Source organism: Oncorhynchus mykiss, chromosome 23 (genome assembly GCF_057628025.1).
Source record: "Oncorhynchus mykiss isolate SJ-2025 chromosome 23, ASM5762802v1, whole genome shotgun sequence".
NCBI classification, from domain to species: Eukaryota; Metazoa; Chordata; class Actinopteri; order Salmoniformes; family Salmonidae; genus Oncorhynchus; species Oncorhynchus mykiss.
This window is the reverse complement of record NC_143044.1, coordinates 5,913,905-5,933,296: the sequence shown is the minus strand read 5'-3', so window position 1 is coordinate 5,933,296 and position 19,392 is coordinate 5,913,905. Positions and strand designations below refer to the sequence as shown.

Sequence of the window (19,392 nt, the reverse complement as noted above, 5' to 3'; positions counted from 1 at the left end):
GGCCTTGTCGAGCCTGTACTCTTTTATAGCGGAAAGTGCAAAAATAACTCCAGTCATGGTTTTATTGCATGTCTCTCACCTCTTCCTGACACATGGACGTAAACAACTCCTCCGACCCTCACGTTCTCACCCGGTGACGTGAAGAAAAGAGGAAAGAACACAGAGAGCAAGAGTGATGCGAATAAGAGAGTTAGACGATTATCAAGAAAGAAGGCGCAAAGTACGGGGGAAGAAGTAGAGCGATCGTCAACATGCCCAGATTTGACAAAAGTGATAACAGAGGCGAGAAATGGAGTGAGGGAGAGGAAAATAGGAAAATAAACCTGGGAGAAAGGATGATTGAGTGACCTATGAGGCTCATGTGGTGACCATGTGTTCCCAGCTGATCAGCGGGTCGGTCTTTGATGGGCAGAACCATGCCGTAATTTCTCATCTCCACAAATCTCAAATTACATGCTTTATGTCCGAGCCAGGCACGCCATGCCATGGAAACAGAGAGAAGGGCCTCAGAGGGAAGCAGCATGAGGAGGCTCTGTTATACCTGGAACAGGGGGTCATGACCTCTGGTTTACTTGTTGGGCTCAAAATGTCATGGTCAAGTTTATTATTTATTATATACAGTTTAAGTTACATGCGGTGACGAGCTCGTATAGATGACCTCTTTTGACTTGTTTAATAATGAAGCTTTAGATAGCTACTCCGTGGAAAAGATCAGCGAAAACCCAAGAAAGTTATCTTTGTCTCAATTTTTTTTTTAAAGTATGCTTTCGCTTACTGTAGCCTCTGATGTTCTTTGTGAACTGAACCCTATAAGTTCCTACAAACTTGCTTATATTCTGCTGAATTATGTACTCGTCTTTTGCGTCACCATTGTGCTGCTGAGCTCAGTTCAAGGTTGCCTGTCAGTGCTCTTGACCACTGCCTCTCTCTCTCTGTGAGGATACTTTCACGCTTGACAACACTGAGCATCTAGTACTTTTATAGTCGCTTTAAGAATTTACCACTTTGACGACAACCGAAGTAGATTTTCACTAAAACCAGAGTGGAATATTTAATTCCCCGTGCTGTCTTGGAGGCAGGCCAGCGGCCGAGAGAACGGAAGAGATGGGCAAAGAAAGAAAGGGAGAAGGTAGGAGAAAGAGAGGGGGTGTAAAAAAAGATAAATAAAAATAGATCTTCCTTTCCCTCTGTCTGCCAGTGTAGCCCGTCTCTAATTAATTGCCAATTAACTTTTGATAAGCTGTGGGAGGGTACCGAGGTGCAGGGCTCACATTTAGATCACCTAGGAGAAGCCCAAAATGTTCCTACTTTAGCCCTGTTCTCTTTCTTTCACATTGCAGAGGGCCTGGGGGAGGGAGGGAGGGGGGTGGGCTGGCTCTCCTTAGGGCAAACATGCCAAGGTCATTCATTGTCTGTTCCTCAGGACCATCACAGCCATCAGAGATGGTTCATCATCCTAGTTGCCTCAAGCTAGGAAAGAGTTCCTGCCCGGCCACCTGAAATTAGTTGGGCTTTGTTTTCTCTTTCCTCTAGATCTCTAGAATGGGTACTTTCAAGTCCTGATTTACTCTAGGGTTTGTTTGGAGGACTGTCAACAGTTGAGGTTTTATTGTCTCATTAGTGTGTTACGCCAGAGCTGGCTCATTGTGAACACACTGCAGATGTACCAAGTGGGACGGCTCATGCAAGGTTTTTTTAAGCTGTAGAGTTTTAATAGACAGACTCGCATTGATTAGCCCAGTATAACTACTGCGGTGGACTATTTGTGTGTACATGGTTGTTATACACAGATGGAACCCTTTCAAATGGCAGAGCGGTCCACTATCACAGATCCTAGAGGGAACTAAACAATAGAAAGACCTATAAATAGAGAATAAGCCCTAGTTAGTAATGGACTGGATGACCATGGTGTACACACAATGGATGGTGGTATTAGGGGAGATGAAGTGAAAAGAGGGGTGACTTTGTTAAAACCAGTCAAACATGTAACTACACACACACACACACACACACACACACACACACGTGCGAACACACACACACACACGTGCGAACACACTATACTGTACACGGGTGACAATTGGTCCACCTGACCTGTCCCCACACAGGGGTCACTGCGTTTAATCCAAACACCATAAACAGACAGTCAGGTGGCTTTAGACACTTGTTCACTGTGAGACCCCCACTACTTCTGTGTTTCTATGTTTTTTTCTCTCTTTTCTTTCTCTCTCCTTTCTCTCATTCTCTTCCTGTGTGACTAATGACAGGGTCCAGTGCTCATGTCCTTATATAGCCCTATGTTGTGATCTGGCTGGGTCCGGGACCACATCTCTCACCCTGGCACCTGTGGGACACAGATGGCGCTCTGGCTCTCTCCAAACACACACACACACCAAACATACGGCCCTATAGTGGCCATGATGCTGATGCTAGCTTGCCAGGCCACTTTCTCTCCCTCAGTGGCCAGTGTACTCTGTCTGGCTCTGGAGAGGCTCTGGTACTCCCTGAAACATCAACAGACCGACGGACCCCCTAGTGACGGTCCGCTAGAGCACGTGTGGGGAAATGCTAGCCTCAGATCAAATTTGACAGTAGGTTCAAGGATAAGCATAGTGTGTTTTTAACAGGATAACAAAGGCCTCATGGATGGTTACAGTGGGCCGATGTTGCATAACATGACGTTTTTGATTTAAGATGGTTGCCATGGTGACATTTTTGTTGTCTTTAAGATTTAAGAATGTAAAGGTATGCTTTCTCCCCTGTTAATGTTTTCCAGGGGTATTGCACCGCAGCCTACTACTTACTGTACAGTACTCTGAAGTCACCAGTTGCAGGGCTTGACTTTTCTCCAGCATTCTTAATATAGTCTCTCTGCTGCAGAATGAACTCACAACACACCAGTTCATCAGAGCCCAGTTATCGACATGGGGAGATCTTTCCTTAAATGGTAGACTGCCCTGGGCTTTATTTCCACCACAGCACAAATGAAATGAAGTCCAGGTTCCCTGGGAATGGCCTTTTAGAGTGGAGAGGCAGAGTGAATGGGAATCTGTTTGAAAGATGGACAGTAGAGCCAGAGCAGCAGACTGCATGGATATTGCCTTCCCATGGAGAAAGGTAGTTGATTTGATGTTAGGCGGCTCTGTTAAAACAGATTATAGGTCTAATAGATTTATACTGTGTATGGGCGATTTCCGGCATTATGGACATCATATATGCACGTACAATTCCAACTTTAATGTCTCTCAAAATGGACAAAAAAAATATAAATTAAACTGTGTGTGTGTGTGTGTGGGGGGGGTTATACCCGAAAGAGCAGACTTCAAAATAGTGACATGTTTGAAACATAAAAGCAAATAAGAAGCATTATGGATGTTACATGAACATATCAAAACTCTTGAGTTTGTAGTTTAAGTCTTAGGTCAACACATGGATAGCCATTTCAAAGGAAATGTGTATTTACAGATGGCATACAAGTTTGTTATCAAGGCACATGAATGTTCACATGTTTCAGAAGGAATTTCTGCCCCAAACCTTATTTTGATCAAATGAAAATAATGACATTCAAATGCCTTTCCTGTAAAGTAGTGACGTGCGACATACACCTAGCTTCCTGAAACAAGTCACAAATTTCTTGGTACTTGGTAAAGTTCAAGATGCTGGTAACCGTAACAATGGTCCCAGGACCAGAGGAAGCAAAATACCACAATAACATCAAAGATTTGTCACCATATTATACATTAGGGATGAGGTATTTTCTGCATATGCATTGCTCTTTTAAAGGCCTAACCCACCGCTGGTGTGCATGTCCAAATACCTCTCTTTTCGTGTCATATGACCATAAAGTATTACTTGTTAAGCAAAATCTCATGTGTATGTAATGTATGTATGTATGTGTGTCTGTGTCTGTGTCTGTGTCTGTGTCTGTGTCTGTGTCTGTGTCTGTGTCTGTGTGTGTGTGCGTGTGTTTTTTTTTAAAGCACACAATATAGCTCAGTATTAGAATTATTTATTTTATACTGTCGTTTTTGCTCATCTTTTCAAGGGTGTCAATCATTTCGGACCCCCACTGTGTGTTCTAAGATGATCTTAGCTATAGGAACATAAACATTTTCAAGATATCAACAATTGCTTCAGTTAGTCTGAAAAATAATTCACAGAGCAAGCACACACAATTTGGTCAATGCACAAGCTTCTGAAGCTAAGATATGATACATCAATATCTCTCACATTGACGACCGTTACGGATTTAACTGATATCATGATGCTGAAAACAATACTGACAATGAAAAGAGAAACAATTATAGACCGTATTAAACTTGGATGAAAATTAGCTTTACGTGAGAGAGTTTTAATATGCTCCAGTGGAAGGTCTATGTTTTACAAAAACAAATCTTTAAAAAAGTATGTACAGTATGTTACATTGCCTGTCCTGGTCACCACCTATACTCCAGAGAAATGTAGAACTCACAAACAAAAGCACTTTAATTTTGTCTGTGTTGCTTCATTAACATCTCAACTTCATAACTAACATGACAGTTGTGAATGGAAAAACAAGCTCTGTGAGCCATTTCTAAAAGCCATGAAATTTGATTGACTGAAAAGTATTTTTTTAGACTTGGCGTCCTGCTCTGTAATGGTTAAAAGTCATACAATTTCCTATTTAAACTTTTCAAATAAAGTCTACACTCCAACATATGTGACTCGTTTCAGGAAACTATGCGAATGTCGCGTGTCACTACAATTTGCGTTTTTTGCCAGATATGCCTTCTAGAACGTGAACTTCCATGTGCCTTAATAACAAACTTGTATTCCATCTGTAAATATGAATACAAAATGTACATTTCGAGCCTAGTTGGTTTAGCCATAGAAAAAAAGAGCAACCTTCCTGCTAGCCATGATTGGCTGAGATAATGAGTGGGCTGGACATGCCGAGAGATTACTGGATTGGTCTGCCATGTAGCACTCTTCTGTCTAATTGAGCTGGTCAGTATGTGTAGGTAATCCTTTCTAACACAACTTTTTTTTGAAAAATATCACGTATTAGAAATGCAGAAGTGTTGCTCTCCACATTCTGGAGGTCCGAGTTTTGAAATAAGTGGAATTATAGTATGATAGCTAAGGGGATGGAGAATATGATTGCAAATATGCAAACGGAGTCGAAAGAGAACACACAGAAGGCTGTTGTATAAAACACCCGGATTACATCTTCAAACTAAGGGCAACCATGGCATCCGTATCAGAGGGGGAGAAGTGTCCATCCAAGTGAGATAGTCTAGCTAACTAATATTTTCAGATATTACACATTTCTGATTTTGTCATAATGTTGTTTTTATTTTGAGTTAATGCGTACTGTTAGGCAGTTAGCTAATGTTACGTGCATGATATGTGTAGTAATATTATTCGTATTTCAGAGCCATTTGCTATTGCTAGTTATAGTCTAATGCTAGCTAGCTAACATTGAACCTGGTTGATTAACTACCTGCAGATTCATGCAGGGTAGTAACGTAATGAGTTGGGATTATGGTTCATTGTTTAGCTAGCTAGCTACATGACTTAACAAAACTCCACTATGCAAGTAACCATTTCGATAGAATGTTCATGATGTCACTGTGACAACTGTTGAATTCGTTCTCAGAATAACTGACACATTTATCTCACATTTATCTCTTAGCTCAACATCTGTTGAATATGGCCGGTGTCAGTAAACGTTGGCAAAAAGCATAATTACATTTTTGCCTGCATCATAGTTGCAGTCACCAACACCCTGGATAACATAGAAAAAGCCTAACCATCTCTGCTAGGGAAAGTAAAATGGTCAGTGAGCTGTTCTCTCATTTGTCTCTGAAAGTAGCTAGCCAGCGTTAGCCAACAGTGCTGCTGTTAGGACAGAACGCTTGGATCAACCCTACTCCTCTGCCAGAGCGTCCAGTGAACACTTCAAGAGTGAAACACTCAATTTACAAACAGACAATCTGACAGCGCACTGAGTTTTCGAATGCCCAGAGCACACTTTTAAATTTACAAAAACACCCATAGTATATACCAGCCTTTAGACTTGAAGTCTTTGGTTGTTTAGTACATGGCCTCACGTGCAAATCCTTAAAGAGATGAGTGGGGCTAAAGCATAAGAGGGTGTGAATGATGCTGAATGATACTTTCCCATTGTTCCTCAACTGTAGTGTATGAATATACACTTTTCTAGCTCGGAGTCTCTACTTTTATCCAATGTAAAATACACCATTTCAAATGTTGCTACATAAAACCAAATCGAGTTGGTCGGTACATATAGACCTTCAGGATGATTATGAACATGGTTTTATTTGGAAATGACTCACTTTATTTGGACATGCTCAGGTTGACTTTTCCATGGAATCGGCCGCATGCCACTAGGCTATTTTCCTGTGTATTACCATGATTAGACTGAATGCTAAGCGTCCCCTCATTTGTTAGACGTGTGTGTGTCAAGAAAAATAAAATATATGTTTTATTATCACAAACACCATATAGGTGCAGTGAAATGTGTTGTTTTACAGGGTCAGCCATAATAGTATGGCGCCCCTGGAGCAAATTAGGGTTAAGTGCCTTGCTCAAAGGCACATTGACATATTTTTCCGCCTTGTCTGCTGGGGTATTCGAACCAGCGACCTTTTGGTTACTGGTTCAATGCTCTAAGCGCTAGGCTACCTGCCTCCCGCCCGTCTGTGTGAGAGAAGTATATGAGAGTGTATTTGCAACAGTGAGAAAAAGGGAGGAGAACAGAACGTTTCTCAACAATGTGTCATTTAACCCTATTCTCAACCAGCTGGTAGAGCATGTTTTCAAATGGATTTTGAAAAACATTTTCACTTGACCTTGATTGGTCAACTCCTCCAGCCCTCCTGCATCAATTAGCATAATTTGTACCCGATCGGTTGCTGCAGTTATGTGTCATGGCACTTTAACTTTGCCCACTCAGAGGGCAGTAAGAAATCTCAATCATCACCAATGGGATAAAAAGGCAGGAATTCAGTTGGTGAGGGATTAATATTGCACCATTCCTGTTAGTAGTGACCTTGAAGAGTAGGAATATTACAATAAATAGTTAATGTAAAAATGTGCTTAACCATATGTGACTGACGATTTGGTCTTATGTAGCAACATTTGAAATGGTGTGTTTTTACATTGGATAAAAGTAGAGACTCGGCTAGAAAATTGTATATCATACACTGCAGTTGAGGAACAATGGGAAAGTAATTCTACTTTGGAAGTTGATAAACTTGTAACCCCACTTTTGAGAAAATGGCTCTTGAATGTTTTGGTACACCTACTGGAGAGCTCTTCTTTGTCTACACCCATTCCGCATGGTTCACACCCTCTTAAGCGTTATCCCCACCCATCTCTTTAAGGATTCACATGTGAGGCCATGTGCTAAACAGAGTGTGTATGGTAGTGTACTAAACAACCAAAGATTTCATAACTAAAGACTGTTTAATACTACGTCTATCTACATGTCTGTAGACAGTTGTCGCAGGGACATCGTGAACATTCTACTGTCTACGTCAAACTTGTCGTTGTCGTTATGAAAAAGCATGAACACAAAAACAAAATAGCATACCTGGTGTATTTTAACACCAATAAACCCATCAGTTTAAAAATGAATTTACTATGTCAATCTAACAAACCAGTCAACTAAAGGCAACTTTCTAAACAAGGTTTAGGTTCGTTTATAGTTTTAAGTTGGCTGATTAGCCAGTTCAAATAATGACCATACCATATAGCTGACATCGTCTTAACTCTAGCTCATTTTGATTCATTATTACATTAAAATGAACTCACAAGATCATTACTTACAAGTTAATGGCGAGCTAATTACAGAAAATATCTTACCGTTCTGAGTGTGACGAAATAAAAGCAGAGCATTCTACCGGAGAATCTTAGAACTTGGACACTATCGTTGGCCTAACATTATATCCTTATTTGACTTTGGTGCAGGTCATGTTGTTATTCACATTACCCTCTCTGGTAAACACACACTGTATCGACATTTATTTTTCACGTGCACAGGATACAGAAGGTGTAAACGGTACAGTGAAATGGTTACTTGCATTAGTGGAGACTTTTGTTTAGACAGCTAGCTAGCTAAAGATTAAACCATATACCTATCTCATGACGTTACTACCCTGCAGGTAGCTAACGCTATCCAACTAGGTTCAATGTTAGTTAGCTAGCTAACATTAGACTATAACTAGCAATGCAAATGGCTCTGAGATATGAATAATATTACTACACAGTTTATACATGTAACTTTAGCTAGCTAGCTATCAGTATGCTTTAACTTACAACAAAACAACTTTCTGACAATTAGCAAAATGTTACTTTTATTATAAGTTTCTATCTAGACTCTCTTACCTGTTTACATGGATGAACTCATCTCCCTCTCTGTCACGGAGGCCATGGTTGCCCTTAGTTTGAAGATGTAATCCGGAGACGTGTTTTATACAACAGCCTTCTGTCTGTTCTCTTTTTGTCTCCCTCCACACATTTGCAATCAAATGCCAGAATTGTCTTTACTATCATACTCTGCTTCCACCGGACGTTCCACTGATTTCAAAACTCGGTCTTCCAGAAAGTGGAGAATAGAAGTGGGATGCCCCGGTGCACAACTGAGCAAGAGGACAAGTACATTAGAATGTCTAGTTTGAGAAACAGACACCTCACAAGTCCTCAACTAGCAGCTTCATTCAATACTACCCACAAAACACCAGTCTCAATGTCAACAGTGAAGAGGCGACTCCAGGATGCTGGCCTTCTAGGCAGAGTTGCAAAGCCAAAGCCATGTCTCAGACTAGCCAATATAAAGAAAAGTTTAAGATGGGCAAAAGAACACTGGACAGAGGATGATTGAAAAAAGTGTTATGGACAGACAAATCTAAGTTTGAGGTGTTCGGATCACAAAGAAGAACTGAAAAGATGCTGGAGGAGTGCTTGATACCATTTGTCAAGCATGGTGGAAGCAATGTGATGGTGTGGGGGTGCTTTGGTGGTGGTAAAGTGGGAGATTTGTACAGGGTAAAAGGGACCTTGAAGAAGGAAGGCTGTCACTCCATTTTGCAACGCCATGCCATACCCTGGCTTAATTAGAGCCAATTTCCTCCTACAACAGGACAATGACCCAAAGCACAGCTCCAAACTATGCAATAACTATTTAGGGAAGAAGCAGTCAGCTGGTATTCGATCTATAATGGAGTGGCAAGCACAGTCACCGGATCTCAACCCTATTGAGCTGTTGTGGGAGCAGCTTGACTGTATGGTACGTAAGAAGTGCCCATCAAGCCAATCCAACTCGTGGGAGGTGCTTCAGGAAGCATAGGGTGAAATCTCTTCAGATTACCTCAACAAAATTGAAACTAGAATGCCAAAGGTCTGCAAGGCTGTAATTGCTGCAAATGGCGAATTCTTTGACGAAAGCAAAGTTTTAAGGACACTATTATTATTTCAATTCAAAATCATTATTTATAACCTCAACGTCTTGACTATATTTCCTATTCATTTTGCAACTCATTTCATGTATGTTTTCATGGAATCAAGGACATTTCTAAGTGACCCCAAACTTTTGAATGTTAGTGAATGTCAGTAAAAAGTATGGGTTAAATCTGGTGAAAAATATAATTTGAATTGTTGACAACACACTATATTAATAACAAATTGGTTAAACCACATTTCATGACCCATGTGGTCAATTAATTAATATTCAGATGAAAAGAGGCCTATAAAATAATGCCTATAATAGTAAAAAAAAAAAAAAAAAAACATCACTGTCATGTATTGTCTGAAAATGTAGAAACATGGTGGAAAACCTCAATCATTTGAAAGTTAACTTTTTATGGCTGCATGGGCAGTATTGAGTAGCTTGGATGAAAAGGTGCCCATTGTAAACGGCCAGCTCCTCAGTCTCAGTTGCTAATATATGCATATTATTATTAGTATTTGATAGAAAACACTCTAAAGTTTCCAAAACTGTCAAAATATTGTCTGTGAGTATAACAGAACTGATATTGCAGGCGAAACCCTGAGGAAAATCAAAACAGGAAGTGGCTTCTATTTTGAAAACTCCATGTTCCATAGCCTCCCTTTGCTGGATTTAAAGGGATATGAACCAGATTCCTTTTCCTATCGCTTCCTCAAGGTGTCAACAGTCTTCAGACATAGTTTCAGGCTTATTTTGAAAAATTTGCCAGAACGATAACATCGCGTCAAGTGGTCACATGAGTTTTGCTCGCGCAACAGCGTTCGGATAGGTATTGCTTTTCCCTCCTACTGTGAAGGACATTTGCGGTTGATATATTATCGATTATATATTTTAAAAACAACCTGAGGATTGATTATAAAAAACATTTGACATGTTTCTGTGGACATTATGGAAACTATTTGGAATTTTCGTCTGCGTTGTCGTGACCACTCTTTCCTGTGGATTTCTGAACATAACGCACCAAACAAACTGAGGTATTTTGGATATAAAAATTATCTTTATGGAACAAAAGGAACATTTGTTGTGTAACTGGGAGTCTCGTGAGTGAAAACATCCAAAGATCATCAAAGGTAAACGATTAATTTGATTGATTTTCTGATTTGTGACCAAGCTACCTGATGCTAAGTGTACTTAATGTTTTGTCGTGCGATCGATAAACTTACTCAAACGCTTGGATTGCTTTCGCTGTAAAGCATCATTTCAAAATCTGACACAACAGGTGGATTAACAAAAGGCTTCTGATTTCATGAATATAAATATTTGTAATAATGTTTATTGAATGTAGTGCTATGCTATTCAGCGGTTGTTGATGACACTTATCCCGTTAGTGGGATTGCAGCCATAACAAGTTAAGAAGGACATTACACTAACACAATCTGAAAACACATTCATTTCAATGTAATTGAATATTCATGTTTGGACATACCACATTTGCATAATATGTTACAATTTGAAATCAGTTCTCATTTAACAATAGTTACCTACCTGTAAAAGCTGTTGAAGCAGACCCAAAGTCATTTTTGTAATATTGTTGAGATCTATTCTATTATGGCATTGCTGGTATGACCCTCTTTTGATCAAGAGGAATTCTTTTTTTTATACTGGAAGTTCTTATTTGAGTCGCTAGTAATAGGAATTTAAGGTTGAAATCATGTTTTTCAAGAATAGACAAAGTAATTTTTTTCTACAGTCATATAAAAATATAAAATACATGTCAAAATGACCTGACTGACAGAGTTTATCTTGTGTTTTCAGCCTGATAACCTACAGAAGACATGGCTGCGGGAATTCTACCAGGTACGTTGAACCTATCCTCTTCATATTGACACAGTGCTGAATACAGACATGTACAACTCTTCTCTAGGCCCATCTGCTCTTTGCATTTCTAGCGCTCTATCGTAGTCATGTGGCTGTGTTTGACTCAGTGAGTGATAGTTGCTTTGAGGAGAAAAGAGCACAGGCTGTGTCATATCTTACCTTTGATCTACATAGGAACATCTGAAAAACCACAACTTTTTCCACTCTAGCAGGGGAAGTCAATTCAGATAGATAGACAGATAGACAGGCAGACAGCTGTTGCACCAGCCCGGTCTCATAGACTATACGTAACATAGTATAAGTCAATTCGGGGCACGCAAATTAGTATGATATGTTATGGTTGGTATGGTTACATAAGACCGATGGTTACTTAAGGCAAAAAACAAAAGTAGGGTGGTCAGTCGGGGTGGATGGGAACCCAAAGGTTGCAAGTTGGAATCTCACCATGGGCAACTTTAGCATTTCAGCTAATTAGCAACTTTTCAACAACTTACAACTTTTTAGCTACTTTGCAACTACTTAGCATGTTAGGTAATCCTTCCCCTAACCCGAACCTTAACACTTTTAGCTACCGTAACCCTAACCCCTAGCCTAGTTAACATTACCCAACTAGCTAATGTTAGCCACCTAGCTAGTTATCATACAAAACTTAACATATACTAAATGGAATGTCTTGGATTTACATTTTTCTCGAATATTTTCTTTACATATTTTCCTCACCAGCACCATTCCAGCAACTGTAGCAGATGCGTAACCAAGCGAATGCAGTACAGCTCAGCTTGATCTGGCTTAATTTGGCTCAGTAGTGTGAAGAGGGTACTCCTGTTCTGTATTCCATTAGGAAGATGGACCATTGCCTTATATGCCAATAAGAGTAGCATGAGCTTAGTTGTCAAGTGTGTATTAGAATGATGCATGTTTGTGCCTACTGGTTATGTGCCAAGCCAAGGTTGTGGAAGCACAGAGAGCAGCTACAGGTCAGCTGTTTAATGGTAAGAGGATTAGACCTAGGCTTAATTCAGGTTAACTGCACACACACACTCACAAACTACACTGCATTACACCAAATACCTTGCCATGTAACTTACAGTAGTACGCCACAGGTTAATGTCTTGGAACAGTGCACTTCAAGGTGTGCGATTTCTCCCTTAGTACTGTGTTTAAACTTAGACACAGCTTGGCTGTAGTATCACTATGACCGACACAGCGGAGAAGTCATGGTGGCGATGAGTGAGTAGAGATGGTGTACTCTACAGTGGTGTGCGGTGAGGGGTGACTGACTAGAAAGGGAGGGCTTCAGTCGGCCCATGTCTCTCCTAGCTTGTGGAACGGAATCACTGCGGTAGCAAGTGGCAGTGAGCGAGTAGAGATGGTATCCATGCGCAGTGGTGTGCAGTGCGCGTATCCAATGAGTGATTCAGTGGGCTCGTGTCTCTCTTGATCTCCTATCTGGTGGAAGTAAGGGATTAGAGGCTGCATGCTGCCTCTCCTTATCGTCCCTGGTCGCCATCTGGCCATGGTGTGTGTGATAGTTATGTCTCTGGGCTGCTGAGGGCCCTGCTGCTGCCTCGCATCTATGGATACATACGCAGTCACACACAGCCAGAGAGAAACGTTGATAGTGCTACCCGTACGATCACAGACAACCGTAGAAACGCGCTGATAATGATATGCATCCATTCGCACAGAGCCATAGAGACGTGGATACAAGCACAGCCGTAGACACAAGGATAAGCACACAGTCACATTCACAGTGAGAGATGTGGATTTACACAGAGCCAGAAAGACCAGGATATATACATATATATATAGTTACACATGCAGACAAACAGCCCGAGAGAGACACTGATACACGTGGAAGGTTAGACGTCACACACCGTATACATGTTTTATACAGGAAACCTGTGTGTAATGGCTGGCGATGGATTTTTATCAGCCTTTTTGAAGTCCTTTTAGAACAAGCGAGCATAGATGGTCTGCCATCGGATCAGCCTCATTTTAAAATTATTATTATTATTATTTTTTAAATACACTGTTGCCTGCTTTAAACAGGTGTTTGTGCTGACAGAAGTATTTTCTCCCTAATGCTTTCTGTAGTCATCATTCAAGTCACCTGTTCTTTGATTTAAACTGAGTAGGTCAAAAAAAGAGGTTACTGTATGGCTTATTTAAGACTTAGGTAAATTCACTTTTTGTTGGTTCAACACACATATATACAGTGGGGCAAAAAAGTATTTAGTCAGCCACCAATTGTGCAAGTTCTCCCACTTAAAAAGATGAGAGAGGCCTGTAATTTTCATTATAGGTACACTTCAACTATGACAGACAAAATTAGAAGAAAAAAAATACAGAAAATCACATTGTAGGATTTTTAATACATTTATTTGTAAATTATGGTGGAAAATAAGTATTTGGTCAATAACAAAAGTTTATCTCAATACTTTGTTATATACCCTTTGTTGGCAATGACAGAGGTCAAACGTTTTCTGTAAGTCTTCACACACTGTTGCTGGTATTTTGGCCCCTTCCTCCATGCAGATCTCCTCTAGAGCAGTGATGTTTTGGGGCTGTTGCTGGGCAACACGGACTTTCAACTCCCTCCAAAGATTTTCTATGGGGTTGAGATCTGGAGACTGGCTAGGCCACTCCAGGACCTTGAAATGCTTCTTACGAAGCCACTCCTTCGTTGCCCGGGCGGTGTGTTTGGGATCATTGTCATGCTGAAAGACCCAGCCACGTTTCAATGCCCTTGCCAATGGAAGGAGGTTTTCACTCAAAATCTCACGATACATGGCCCCATTCATTCTTTCCTTTACACGGATCAGTCGTCCTGGTCCCATTGCAGAAAAACAGCACAAAGCACGATGTTTCCACCCCCATGCTTCACAGTAGGTATGGTGTTCTTTGGATGCAACTCAGCATTCTTTGGAGGACAAACACGACGAGTTGAGTTTTTACCAAAAAGTTTTATTTTGGTTTCATCTGACCATATGACATTCTCCCAATCTTCTTCTGGATCATCCAAATGCTCTCTAGCAAACTTCAGACGGGCCTGGACATGTACTGGCTTAAGCAGGGGGACACGTCTGGCACTGCAGGATTTGAGTCCCTGGCGGCGTAGTGTGTTGCTGATGATAGGCTTTGTTACTTTGGTCCCAGCTCTCTGCAGGTCATTCACTAGGTCCCCCGTGTGGTTCTGGGATTTTTTTCGCTCACGGTTCTTGTGATCATTTTGACCCCACGGGGTGAGATCTTGCGTGGAGCCCCAGATCGAGGGAGATTATCAGTGGTCTTGTATGTCTTCCATTTCCTAATAATTGCTCCCACAGTTGATTTCTTCGTACCAAGCTGCTTACCTATTGCAGATTCAGTCTTCCCAGGCTGGTGCAGGTCTACAATTTTGTTTCTGGTGTCCTTTGTCAGCTCTTTGGTCTTGGCCATAGTGGAGTTTGGAGTGTGACTGTTTGAGGTTGTGGACAGGTGTCTTTTTTATACTGATAACAATTTCAAACAGGTGCCATTAATACAGGTAACAAGTGGAGGACAGAGGAGCCTCTTAAAGAAGAAGTTACAGGTCTGTGAGAGCCAGAAATCTTGCTTGTTTGTAGGTGACCAAATACTTATTTTCCACCATAATTAGCAAATAAATTCATTAAAAATCCTACAATGTGATTTTCTGGATTTTTTTTCCTAATTTTGTCTGTCATAGTTGAAGTGTATTTATGATGAAAATGTACAGGCCTCTCTCATCTTTTTAAGTGGGAGAACTTGTACAATTGAACACTCTTTGACAGTCAACACATTTTCGTTTTACTTTCAGATGCACAAAAACACAGCCAAAATCAAATGTGAAAATTTGCACATTGTTCTCAATTTGCATATTATTTTCTTAACTATTTTTCGCGGTGCTTTGGTTTTGAAGTGACTCAAATGCACATGAGCTCAAGATGATCACAAACACAGAATTTCCTATTGGTCTCTCCCCTTCATACATTAGATATAGTAGTCGAGAAGTCATGGAGTCAGCTGGGTTCTTCATTTGCGCCTTAGATTGTCAGTTGTTCACCATGCTCTCGCTGTGCGATTATGACGGTGAATTAACCCTGAGGCATGCGTGGACAGGTTGATTGCCTCAGGATTTAAGTGTTTTTCTGTGTGTGTTTTTCTCTGTGTGTGTGTGTGTGTGGGGGGGGGTGTCTTGTGTGTGTGTCTGTGCGTGAGAGAGCGAGAAAAAGGAAGAATGAATGAGATAGAAAGAGGTGTGCCCCTGCTGTGTGAGCTAGGCAGGCCTGCAGGCTCATGCCAGCTATGTGGTGTGCTGCTGGGTGACGTCATGGAAAGCAGCACCATACTGTGTACTCCTAGGGCAACTGGGACAGAACAGCACCAGTGTATGCTAGAGCTCATAGTGTAGCGTTGCAATGCTCACGACTATGTTAGCCTGCCCCTATTCACACGGCTCTCTAAGTTACTTATATATCAGCTTAGCACACATATTGTAATCTCTCTCATTCACACACACTATCAACAGATGAGAGAAGACCGGTGTCGGTTGTAAGGAAGTTTGTGTGGTAAGGAATAGATGATGCAAGCAATTTTTGAATTGCAGCATCAATATCATCAACAAGTGATCTTTGCCCCGTTGGTATACATTCTTTAAAACAGTTGACTTTGTGGTTGGAAGTGGTACAGTTTAGACAGTGGGTCAAAAAGAGTTCATATTGAGAAATAGTCCAATGTCTCACTATACTTGATAGTGTTGGAATGCAACTCGCACTGCAGCAAACCACATCTGGAATGACTATTTTGTTCAGATTGCTTATGTTTTTATGGAGGGTAGTTTGAAGGTCCTTGTGAAATCGGGCCATCAGATACAGAAAGGTGGCAACGGCAACATCCTGAACAAAGCTGTTTAACTGCTTTTTCGGTTGTTACAATCGAAAGGACATCCTGCAAGTTTGCCCTGCTGTGTGTGTGGGTGTGTGTGTGTGGGTGTGTGTGTGTGTGTGTGTGTGTGTCCCACTCAAGGAACTAGCTTACTGTTGATACAAGCCCTTGCTTCAGGGTGTTCCTCGAAAGGCAGCTTCAGGAAATAAAATGTGGTCTTTGGACAACGCTTGATTAGTATCAGAGACATACATTCTGTTCAAACACTCCCAAAGCAGGCATGCGGTCACACTCCCTGCCTGCAGATGAGACCAGAGTATACAAATGACAAGTGTATACCATCATGCAAGGCATTAATAATTGTAATAATATGAAGGATTTAATAATGTGTGTTACTGTTTGTTCAGTAAGCGTGGATCTGATGGGCATCCAGGCAGCTTTCACTAGTCCACTGGGCTGGCACACAGCAGAGTGGCACCGACTGACTGGAGTAATCTTCAGGCAAAGCAGGGCATTTGCCTGCTCCACATGTGCAATGAAGTGAAATGGTATCCCGGCACTAGAGTGCAGTATAAACAATGCTTTGAATTGCGTTATGCTGAGTTGATTGATCCCTCAATCTATTTGCATTGGAAACCTTACCCGGCTGTCACGGGCCACTGGCCTCACAGGATACTCCCGGGCTCATCCAAACACGTGACTTGTTAGATCTATTAAATAGGAGTTATTTCTAGGGTAATTAGTACATGGCTAATTTATTCTAAGTTATAACAATATAATTAATACTTCAACATAATGTGTTTCTTCTGATTTACTGTGTGTGTGGTGTGTGTGTGTGTGTGTGTGTGTGTGTGTGTGTGTGTGTGTGTGCACTTTCTCACGTGTGAGGGGAGAGTGACTCAAAATGTATTAAAAGACTGTCTTTCTGTGTGTGTGAGCCTGTCTGAGCGATTGTGAGTGTGATTTGTAGATAGAATCAGTGTTGTAAAGACTGTTGATTGAATGTACAGCAACAGGTGGACAGAGTTCAGTGTCTAGGAAAGACTTCTCATCACATCACGTGCCCGTTCAGAAGCCCATTTTATCCCCCCTCCGCACACTGTGTCACACTCTCCAGCCACGCTATTTTCCCCCTCCTAATCAGTACCATGAAGTAGTACTCAGCCTCCCTAGATTACAACCCATCAAAGGCCCACTGTGAGAAGATCCAGAGAAAAGTGGGCTTTTTTTTGTTGCCATATGCATCGTGAGTCTTTAAAAAACATCTGGCATGGAATTCACTTGTAAAAACATTCAATGGTGTGTGTGTCTTGTGCTGATAGGATACACACTACATGACAAAAAGTATGTGGACACCTGCTAGTCGTACATCCCCTTTGCTACTATAACAGTGAAGACACTTGCCAGGAGTACATGTCCTGGTAATCCGTCTGGGACTGCGACTTTGTGAATGTTGACCTGTTTAAAGGTCTTGCGTTGGCTGCGGAAAGCGTGATTACGCAGTTTCCCCGGAACAGCTGCTGCTTTAATGCATGTTTCAGTGTTTTATGCCTCGAAGCGAGCATGGAAGTAGTTTAGCCCGTCTGGTAGGCTTGTGTCACTGGGCAGCTCTCGGCTGTGCTTCCCTTTGTAGTCTGTAATGGTTTGCAAGCCCTGCCACATCCGACGAGCGTCAGAGCCGGTGTAGTACAATTTCATCTTAGTCCTGTATTGACGCTTTGCCTGTTTGATGGTTCATCGGAGGGCATAGCGGGATTTCTTATAAGCTTCCGTGTTAGTCCCTCTCCTTGAAAGCGCATCTCTAGCCTTTAACTCAGTGCTGATGATGCCTGTAATCCATGGCTTCTGGTTGGGGTATGTACGTGCAGTCACTGTGGGGGTGACGTCATCGATGCACTTATTGATGAAGCCAATGACTGATGTGGTGTGCTCCTCAATGCCATCGGAGGAATCCCGGAACATATTCCACTCTGTGCTAGCAAAACAGTCCTGTAGCTTAGCATCTGCTGCAACTGACCACATTTTTATTGATCTAGTCACTGGTGTGTTCTGCTTTAATTTTTGCTTGTAAGCAGGAATCAGGAGGTTAGAATTGTGGTCAGATTTACCAAATGGAGGGTGAGAGAGAACTTTGTACGCATCTCTCTGTGTGGAGTGAACATGGTCTAGAGATTTTTTCCCCTCTGGTTGCACATTTAACATGCTGATAGAAATGTGGTAAAATGGATTTAAGTTTCCCTGCATTAAAGTCCCCGGCCACTAGGAGCGCCGCCTCTGCCTGAGCGTTTTCCTGTTTGCTTAGGGTGGAATACAGCTCATTGAGTGCGGTCTTAATGCCAGCATCGGTCTGTGGTGGTATGTTGACAGCTACAAAAAATACAGATGAAAACACCCTAGGTAGATAGTGTGGTCTACAGCTTATCATGAGATAAGTGTGTAATTGCACTTCTGATGTCTAGCAACATTATGTACAAAATAAGTTACAAACAACGCAAAGAAGCGAACAAAGAAACCACAATTGGATAAGGACAATTGGATAAGGACACATAAAACATCAGCCTTATGCAGAACCCAGGCTCCTGTGGCGACACACATTGTACAATTTGGTCTGATAGCAGCCAAGTTAGGCTAGCTGTGGACGTGGTGTGTTTGAAACGTTGAGCCAGTGTTCACTTAAGTTATACCCTTTTTACACTGCTAAGCCAAAACTGTGCCAAGCCACCGAGCCAAGCTGTACTGGGCTTGCAAAGAAAATATCAGACCCAATAAACGGCGCTTCGTTCAACCCTGTAGTGTGAATCGGCGTGAGCTTAGATGTAGGCTACTATACATGGATTTGGACTGGTGGAGGTCAATGATGTGTGTTGTGTTCCAGTTAGGTATTGGTCGAAATGTAAAATGTTTCCAAACTGAGAACCAGAATTATGGGCTAAAGCCTAATGATTATTTTATATTGTGCTCAATGGTAATGGCATATATGACATTGTTTGGCCGTCAAAGAAATCCAGTGCCTTCCGTGGTTTGCAATTTTAGATGATGGTGATATGTTATTGCCATTATTAAGGGAACCTCCGAGGAATCAGGATGGAGGGGGAGAGAGGACGACTGGACGCACCCCTTTGACAAACAAGATGGATAGATTATCCCCGTTTTGGTACCTGTGTCCATCACCACTG

The 19,392-nt window shown here is 41.5% G+C and overlaps 1 protein-coding gene across 4 annotated transcripts in view; it reads left to right on the top strand.

Moving 5' to 3' along the window:
• inpp5a (inositol polyphosphate-5-phosphatase A) overlaps nt 1-19,392 on the top strand; it is a 192,264-nt gene that overhangs the window by 63,629 nt on the left and 109,243 nt on the right. For all 4 annotated transcript variants that reach the window (XM_036960462.2, XM_021580257.3, XM_021580259.3 and 1 more), the window contains exon 2: nt 11,267-11,308. In XM_036960462.2, the coding sequence (XP_036816357.1) occupies nt 11,267-11,308 (42 nt within the window). The remainder of the gene's footprint in view (nt 1-11,266; nt 11,309-19,392) is intronic.